This window comes from Furipterus horrens, unplaced genomic scaffold (assembly GCF_987537825.1).
Source record: "Furipterus horrens unplaced genomic scaffold, mFurHor1.1.pri manual_scaffold_4, whole genome shotgun sequence".
Classification (NCBI taxonomy): Eukaryota; Metazoa; Chordata; class Mammalia; order Chiroptera; family Furipteridae; genus Furipterus; species Furipterus horrens.
This window is the reverse complement of record NW_028327174.1, coordinates 22,022,531-22,031,606: the sequence shown is the minus strand read 5'-3', so window position 1 is coordinate 22,031,606 and position 9,076 is coordinate 22,022,531. Positions and strand designations below refer to the sequence as shown.

Sequence of the window (9,076 nt, the reverse complement as noted above, 5' to 3'; positions counted from 1 at the left end):
ACCCTAGGACTGGATGACATCATTGGAGAGAAAATGTGGAAAGACAAGAGGGCCAAGGACTAAGCCCTCAGAAGCTCAAGCATTTAGAGGTCGAGCAGAAAAAGACTGAGAAGAAAAAGCTCATGAAGTTGGAAGGAAACAAGGAGAGTGCGGTGCCCTAGAAGTACAACCCAAATAAAACTGGGTCGTGATAGAGTTGAATGGGGTGGGATGGGTTCAGTGTAGCGGCAGGGGAAGTTACTTTGAATGGAGAGGCTAGGGAAGGCCTCAGAGAAAAGGTGACATTGGATCTAAGTGAAATATTAATGAACAGAATGAGTCATTGGTAAAAGCCAGGGGTGAAGACGTTCCAGGCACAGGGACGTTCCAGGCAAGTGCAAAGACCTTGTGGCCAGTTAAGCTCCTCTAGTTCTAGAAACACAGGTCAGGTCCAGTGTAGCTGGGGCATAAAGTGTTAAGAAAAGAAATCAGAATGCTACCTAGGGCCTAGGTCATATAGGGCCTTGTAAGTTACAGTAAGGAGTTTGGACATTCTGAGTGCTAGATAAACTGAGTAATGTAACTTGAACTACTTATTTCCAAGATAATCAGGCTGCTTTGGAGACAATGCATTGAAAGAGGGCCAGAGTGGAATTGGGGGATCCAGTTATTGGGATAATCCAACCCCACCTTGCTCCTCACTCCTCACTCTCCAAACAGGGGCAAAACAAGAGTTGGGGACAAAGAATCTCAGAATCTGACTAAGGTGACCATGGGTGTCCATGGTGTGGGGTGACAAGGTGGAGAAGCCCACCTCCCCCAATCAAAACGCGGGGAATCAGACGGTCCCTCACCCTCCGCCACCCTCTCCAACCTTCCACCTGGGACACAGCTGAGCACACCTCCCGTGGTGCGGCAGCTGGAGGGTTAAACCGTGTGGCCTACCGGCGGGAGGGGGAGAGGCGGAGACCGAGCTCTCCGAGGTGCCTCGCCGAGCCCCTCCGAGCCGAGCGCAGCGCGAGCAGAGCCGAGTCAAGCCGAGCCGAGCATCTCCCGCCGCCACCGCCGCCGCCCGGCGCCCCAGGCGCCCGCCTCCCATCCTCTCCAGCACCCCGCTGCCGGCCAAACCCCCTGACCATGCCCCGTGCCCCACCCGCTCCCGCGACCCTCCTGCCCCGCTCAGCCCCGAGCGCCCGCAGCTGTCGCACCGCCACGCCAGGCTTGCAGGTGAGTGAAAGGGACCCCCACGCCCCCACCCGAGGGAGCCCGGCCCTGCCCTTCCGGACTCCGAGCTTTCCGTACCCCTTCTCCTAGCGGGGTCCCTCACCGTTGCTCCAGTCTCCGGCCCCGAAGCGCTCCTTCCCTGCTGTGCTCTCCATCCCTCCTCTGTTTCCAGCTCCATCCTGCCCTCCTAGCGCAGTGGTCACTGTCCCCGCGGCTGCCTCCATCCTGCCTTCGGCTCAGGCTCTTGGCATCCTCCTGGGTTCCCTGTCTGCTCTGGGTGCTCCCTCCCTCCGAATCCCCTTCGCCGAGATTCTGGTCCTCATTTTCTCCCCCGACCTCCTGGTCCTCGTTTTCTTCCCCGATCTCCTGGTCCTTGTATTCCTCCCACTCTCGCTGCTTTCCATCCCTGTGCGGGGAGCGGAGGCCCTGAGAGGGGTGGGCTGGGGCAACGCTGGAGACAGGGCCGGGATACCTCACCCCAAGGCTCCCACCCCACCCCCAGTCTCGTCTCCTGCGCACAACAGGTCCGTGAGGCCGGAGGAGAGGGTGGGGGTGGCGCGCCAGCCTGGGGACTGCGGGCTTCCTGGAAGGGGTAGCTAAAGGGGGTTCGGGTCCAGGTACTGGAGTTGACGTCAGGAGGAAGGGGTGATGCACAAGGCGGAGAGGCAAGTGAGTCCTGGAGTCAACTGGCCACAGATGTCCCTGTGAGCCCTTCTCCGCTTCACTGGTTCGCTCCTACACTCCTTCCTCCCTCCTTCCAGCTTCGTTCCCTTCCCGTCCCTCTCCCTTCTTTGCACCATGCCACTATCCCTATCTCCTCCCATAGCTCCACATGCTTTTACATTGAAAGAACAATTTCCAACTCCTCCATCTTTGCTGTTGCAGTTCTTGGTCCCCATCCCTTCCTCTTCTCATTTTGTCCACGGCATTCTTATGCTCCCTCCTTTCCCATTCCCTTTCTCCCCAACCCTGTTCTACTTTCTCCCTGCCCCTTCCACTGTCTCATCTTCCCTTCCTGCCTGGACCTTTCTTTACTTCCTCTCCTGCCCTTCCCCCTTCTTCCCCTGCTCTTGTGACCCCCTTCACCCCCTGTTTCCCTCCCTGACCATTAGCTCATCCTGTTCTCCCTTCAGCAACCTCCAAGCTTCCAGTCTTCTGCACCCGCCCCTCTTCTGTTCTCTTTCAGGACTGACTCTTATTCCTCACCCTGTGCTCTATGCTGGCTTCCTCTTCACCCTTCTCCTCGGCTCTCATCCCTAACACACCTTCCCTTTCTGGGCCCTTCACCCCTTCACATCTGTCCCCACTGCCTACTCCCCCATTCCCTTCCCCAGACTTTCCAATGTTATTCCCATTATTCTTTGAGAGTACTTAATATACAGATTTAGACCCAAAATCCAGAGGACACAGGGTATCATAGCCTCATTCACTCTGGGAAGCCTGCCTCCCAGCTCTAGATCCAGCACCTTCAACTCTGAAAACATGTCCTTCCTCTTTCAAAACCAACCATCCTGATTTTCCCAGGATTCTTTACCCAGGAGAGCTACATTTAAGGGGGTGGCCTCTCCCCATTTCCATCTCCCTTTAGAGGGCACCTATGCATTTGGTTGATTAAACACTGAACAAAAATTATATTCTGTAGTTTTTCTCCCACTCACTGCTCTTTCTCTGTTTCCTTCCATCCCTGTATCTCCTCTTCCCCTTCTAAAGATGCAGATTCCTAGGGCCAATCATAAGAGACATGCCTGGAACTACAAGTGGGGTGGGCAGGCTGGGATGCTTCCCCTGGGTACACACCACACACACATATATTCAGACTCACTCAGATTGACTTCCTCTTCCCTCCCCCACTCTCAGACTCCCTCCCTATCGGTAGGTACCCAAGGAATCACATGGTTCTTGGCTCTAAATTAAGATCCAAGAGAAACTTGGAACTATGGGTAGAGAAAGTGAGAAGGAAGCCTGAGAAGTGACAGTAGACCCTGGGGTGGGGAGGTAACAGTGACCTGGGGAGTTGTAGAGAGGGGCTGGGATCTAGACAGGGAGCCACTCTGGGATTCCCTGCCCCGCCCCAAGCTCAGCAGCAGTGAATCCTCAGCGGCAGCAGCATAGTTGGCAGCCAGCAGCCTGGGAGGGAAGATGGGGGTAGAACTGGTGGATGAATGAGCTGGGGAAATGCACAGGGCAGGGAGGGTGGGGATGTGACAACAGCTTCTCTCCCCCAGTGAAGGCTGAAAATCTGGGTCACAGCTGAGGAAGATTTCGAACATGGAGTCCAGGATGTGGTAAGTTTGGCACAGCAGCGGGAGCTTGGAGGCCACTTTTCCTGAGGTCTTGGCCCTTTCCTTCCTAGGCCCACCAAGGGCCTACCATCCTAAGGGCTAGACTCTAGGAAGACAGAAAATGAGGCTGTCTTCCCAAGGCCCACCTGCTTTTGCAGTGAGACCTGGAGAGAGGCAGCTGGGCATCTCTGGTATGAGCCTGCCTGCCCCACACATAGGCCCAAGGTGGGCTTCTGTCTCACCCTCTTTCTCTCCCTTTTTGCAGGCCTGCACTGCTGCTGTCCCGCCTCCTCCCTCTCTGGCCACTGCTGTTGCTGCCCCTCCCACCACCTGCTCAAGGCTCCTCCTCCTCCCCTCGAACCCCACCAGCCCCAGCACGTCCCCCATGTGCCAGGGGAGGCCCCTCGGCCCCACGCCATGTGTGTGTGTGGGAGCGGGCACCACCACCCAGCCGATCCCCTCGGGTCCCAAGGTCTAGGCGGCAAGTCCTGCCGGGCACTGCTCCCCCGGCCACCCCATCAGGCTTTGAAGAGGGGCCACCCTCATCTCAATACCCCTGGGCTATTGTATGGGGCCCTACAGTTTCTCGAGAGGATGGGGGGGACCCCAACTCTGCCAATCCTGGATTTCTTCCCCTGGACTATGGTTTTGCAGCCCCCCGTGGGCTGGCTACCCCACACCCCAACTCAGACTCCATGAGGGGTGATGGAGATGGGATCATCCTTAGAGAGGCACCTGCCACCCTGCGGCCATTCTTGTTCGGGGGCCGTGGGGAAGGTGAGTGGGAGTGGGAGAGGCTGGTAGGGATATGAGGGTGGGGAGGCTGATTGAAGACTCAAAAGGCAGCAAGAGAGGCCTTGTGTGTAAGCTCCTCCCGCAAATGTGTCAGGCACTATGCTGACACAAGCGGCAGAGATGAAGATGCCTCTGAGCCCTCGAGCTCCGAGCTCCGGTCGTTGGAGAAGACAGATGTGTAAACACTTGGGGATGTCAGTGTAATAAGTGCACTACTAGAGGCGCGCACAGCATGTTTTTAAGAAAAGAGAAGGGAGAGACTGCTTCTGCCTGAGGATCAGGACACTTTCCAAGAATTGACGTTTGAACTGAACCTTGAAAACAGAGTGGGTGTATTCCATGCAGAGGAACACCATGGATGAAAGGAAATTCAGGGTGACAGCTCAGGGAGTGCAGAGACAGGGCCAGTGGTTTGGGGGTGAGGCCAGGGCAGATATGGACGTTTCCACCCCTGGTTTCTTTACAGAAGCAGGTTCTGACCTTGCAGCCCCCTTCTCATCACGTGTATACAGGTTTGAGGAAGTGGAGAAGGATTTGGGAGGAAAAGAGCAAAAAATTCTGGGTAAAACTGATGAGTAGAATAAAGGGGCTGCTCTAGAAAGAGCTGGGCAATGTGGATTCACATTGGCAGCCCTCCTCAGGCTTCCTGAACCTGCAGCCTTGCGCCATTCCCACTCCCTCTTGGCTCTTACCACCTTGAGCCTCCCTGAAACTTTCTCCCCACCCCAATCAGGTGTGGACCCCCAGCTCTATGTCACCATTACCATCTCCATCATCATTGTTCTCGTGGCCACTGGCATCATCTTCAAGTTCTGGTAAGCTGCGGGGAGGAGGGTTTTGGCAGATAAAGACTGAAAGTTTGGCCTGAAGGAGGGAAGGAGCAAGGGCAGCAATTTTGCTGGGGGTGGGATAGGAAGTGGTCGATTAAGGCAAGACCTTGGGGAAAGGCAATTACGGATTTGGGTTGGGGGAGACGATGAGAAACCAGGGCAGATTCCTTCACCCAGGGAAAGAAAAGGATAATGGGAGGGGTGGAGGATTATTTATGTGCACTAGGGGCTTTGGTGGGTACCCCTTGTCCCCATTTCCTCCAAGACAAAGAAAACTGACCCAGTCTCCAGAGCCCCTTCTGAGGGTTGCCTGGGAAGGAGGGAGCAAATCTGGAGCTTTCTTTGCATGCATTTAATAATGGGTCACTCAGTCCTTCACACTTTACTGAGAGAACCATTAGACTTAAGTGTCCAGGTCATTAGCTGACTTTGAACTAGAACTAAACCTGCCAAGGCTCATGCTGAGGAGAGAAATGGTTCTTCTGGGTATTCGTGGAAGAGGAGGCAGTTCTGGGGGGACTCTACCTGGGGGTGGGGACGAAGTATTAATTCTGTGAATCTGGACCAGGTTGGGAGGATGGTTTAGATCCCAGAGCTCCACGGGGTCGGGGTAGGAGAAGTGGTTTTATGGACACATGGTCTCAGAATTGGTGTAGCGAATTGTTAAAAGGCCGGTTTCTCTGCTGTAGGGTGTTAGAGGTTCCTGAGCGAGGCTGGGGGTGACCAGCCCTGCAGGTCCAAGTTGGGCACTTCTTAAGTTTATGAAAGAACCTCTTCCCTTATGGTTCACCAGCTGGGACCGCAGCCAGAAGCGGCGCAGGCCCTCAGGACAGCAAGGTGCCCTGAGGCAGGAGGAGAGCCAGCAGCCGCTGACAGACCTGTCCCCAGCCGGGGTTACTGTGCTGGGGACTTTTGGGGACTCGCCAACCCCCACCCCTGACCATGAGGAGCCCAGAGGGGGACCCAGGCCTGGGATGCCCCAGCCCAAGGCAGCTCCAGCCTTCCAGTTGAACCGGTGAGGGCCAGGGCAAAAGATGGGAGGGTGAGGAGGGGCAGCCCTTCCAGTCTCTGGAGCAGTGGCTGGGGGTACTCCTTCCCAGGTGGGTGGGAAGGAGGTAGACCTGGCCTTTCCAGACCCCATGGCTTTTCTTCCCAGCTTGGTTCCTGGCCCTCCCAAGGAGCTTGGACCCCTCCTCTCTGGGGAGACCCTTCCTTCTCCCGCTCTCTGTGGATCTGTGTCCTGTTCTCATGCTGCCATTTAACTCCAGTTCTGCCCTCTTAACCCTGATCCCCTTTGTCTTGGATGCCCCTTTTGAATCTGGCTTACCCCTTATTTCCTGACTGTGCCCTTTCCCTCTTCCTCTCAGGATTCCCCTGGTGAATCTGTGATGCCCACCAATGTTGGGGTGCCACCAAGCAGGAGGCCGAGGGGCTGGTATAGCCACCATCCCACTGAGGGTGGGGCAGCTGTGGGAGCTGGGCTGCAGGTGCTCCTGGCTCCTGCCCTTGTACACCACCCTGGAACACTCACTGGCCCCACAGGCAGTCCTACCTGCTCACCCTCCTTTAAGTGGGGACGTCACATATTTGTGGTTTCTGGTCCCCCATCCCCACCCTTGCACACTCACATGAAAGCCTTGCAACTCACCTCCACCCTCATGGGCCATTGCACACAATCATGCTCTTGTGCAGCCAGTCTTCTGCACCCGCTCCCTATCCACCTCTCCCCTCTGCTGATCCCTCACATTCTTCCTTTCGTTTCACATTTTTCACTCTCTTCTTCCCACATTCCATGCTCATCTTAGTCACTCAGTGGTCAGTGAGTGACTTTAGCATTTCCTCTCATGTGTATTTCCTGGCCCCATGTTTGTGATGTTGCGTGTTGTGCCCACACTCTATCTCATGAATACCCACTGATCTAGTTTCTGTGGCTCCTGCATGCTTCCCCAGGGGTTCGTGGGAGGTGAGCTGGGGGTTCCTTGTGCCCCCATCTCTCATGGTCCCATCCCGTTCCATGTCCTGTGTTTCACTGTCTCCATCATTCTACTTCATGGGTGCTCTCATCACCCTAGGGGCTCCCCCATAAGAATGGGGGTAGTGAGGCCCCACATTTCTTCCCCACCCCACTGCTAAATTCTGTTTTCTGGGAGATGGGTTTTGGGCAGTCACCTGCTGCACTACAATGAGAAAGGGACTCCCATTTGCCCTTCCCTTCCTCCTGAGTCCCTTTTGTCTTATCTGTCCTGGCTGTCTGTATGTGTGTCACTCTCTGGAATTCAAAGCCCCCTGAGCCAGTCCTCCACTTCCCAGCCTCCCTGAAGACCACCCTAATTCCCCTGAGGTTGGCAGGGACTGAAGGCAGCTGGTTCAAGGCCATCGGGAGCTCTACCTCCCAACCTACCCCTCCCCTTCCTGGGCTCCCTAACATCTCTCCTTCCCTCTGTTCTTCCACACTCAGTCCTTTTGCCCCCTACCCTCACCCCAGGTTTGTCCCTACTTCTCATAATTTTTTCCACCTTCTTTCCTTCTTCCTCTCATACCTGGCTCCTATGCTGTGATATATATTTTTGTATTATCTCTTCTTGTGGTGATAATCTTGAATTCTTGTGGGATGTAAGTTTCAAAATTTTCAAATAAAGCCTTTACAAGATACCTGACTCCCTTGCTTCTGTCTTATGAGCTTTGTTGAGTGGACGGGATGTGAGGCACTGGGCAGCCAAGAGGGAGAAAGAGAAGGATAAGCAGAAGAGCCCCTTCAGACCCATGTGGCCTGGGCTGTTCTGACCTGGAGTTGGGACTGAGGGGATTTAACTGGGGACTGGATGGAAGGAAGAGAAACTAAGGGAGCAGTCCTGATCAGGAGCAGCCAGAGCAAAAGAAACTGGAAGAGTGGCTTTCCTGTTACTTGCCAGTGAAGGTCAAGAGAGACCATGTGAAAGGAGAGAGAAGAAAAGGGCAAATTCCACAGAAGGACAAGCAATGGAGCAAGCAAGAAAAGGAAGAAGGGAGAGCTGATAAGGCAAATAGAGGGTGCAGGGTGATAGAAGAGAGAAATGGAGCAAGGGGAAAGAGGCTGCCTTGCTTGGCTTATTTTCAGCCATGCCTCCTAACCTGCCCCCTCCCACAGCTGCCCCCCAAAAGCCATACAGCATCAGAAGCCCTGTGGTTAACACTCATCAGCTTTTCCCACTCTGCCTTCTCTAATAGGATGTGGGGGTGGAATCAGGGGATGTGTTTTCAGAGAGCGAACCCAGGCTGCCCAGCTGGGATCAGTTACCTCTGAGCCCCCAATTCTAGGTTTGGCTCTTGTCACAGCACTGCAAAAGCCCACAAACACATCAGCCTCTCAGCTGTTGCTAGGCTCTGTTGCCATGGTAACCACCCAGGTCCCATTTCTCCCCCCACCCCCATCTGTGCCCCACTTGCTCCCTGGAAATGGGGAGCTCTAGGGAGGAGAGGAGAATGTAAGATGTGAAAAGGCAGTCTGGGCTGCCCCGGGCTGTGTATGCCTCCATGTGTTTATCTTTGCAGCTCAAATTAGGAGTGTACATGGGTTGGTAGATGTGTGTTTTTAGGTGTTGGAGAGCTTGACTATGTCCTCAGGGAAGTAAGGATGAGTCCATGCAGTGCACAAAGGTGAGGAGGCAGCGCATTGCTCAGGACCAGAGCAGTGTGTGCATTCGGGGCATCAGACTCGCTAAGAAAAAGACAGACTGCTACCGAGGAAAGAAGCAGAGCGGGGCTAAGGAGTGATGAACCAACTAAAAGCGGAGGTACAAGGCAAGCTGCTGAGGAGGGCTCAAAGGCAACCCACTGGGGCCTGAAGAGATCCCAGCAGGTGGCAGGCGGACTGGAGGACTGGATGGAACCTGAGGATGCAGGAAGAGATGCTGATGGAGGAGCTGGGGGGCATTGAGGGGGGGATCCAGGAGGACAGGAGAAGAAACCTCATTAACCTTTCCCTTC

The 9,076-nt window shown here is 54.9% G+C and overlaps 1 protein-coding gene across 1 annotated transcript; it reads left to right on the top strand.

Moving 5' to 3' along the window:
• Nucleotides 1-998: 998 nt before the first annotated feature.
• Nucleotides 999-7,762, top strand: PIANP (PILR alpha associated neural protein). Its single transcript, XM_090275380.1, has 6 exons — nucleotides 999-1,206; nucleotides 3,429-3,488; nucleotides 3,751-4,262; nucleotides 5,014-5,095; nucleotides 5,904-6,125; nucleotides 6,478-7,762. The coding sequence occupies exons 2-6, from the start codon at nucleotides 3,472-3,474 to the stop codon at nucleotides 6,497-6,499; spliced, it is 855 nt and encodes a 284-aa protein (XP_090131506.1). The 5' UTR covers nucleotides 999-1,206; nucleotides 3,429-3,471; the 3' UTR covers nucleotides 6,500-7,762.
• The last annotated feature ends 1,314 nt before the right edge of the window (nucleotides 7,763-9,076 follow it).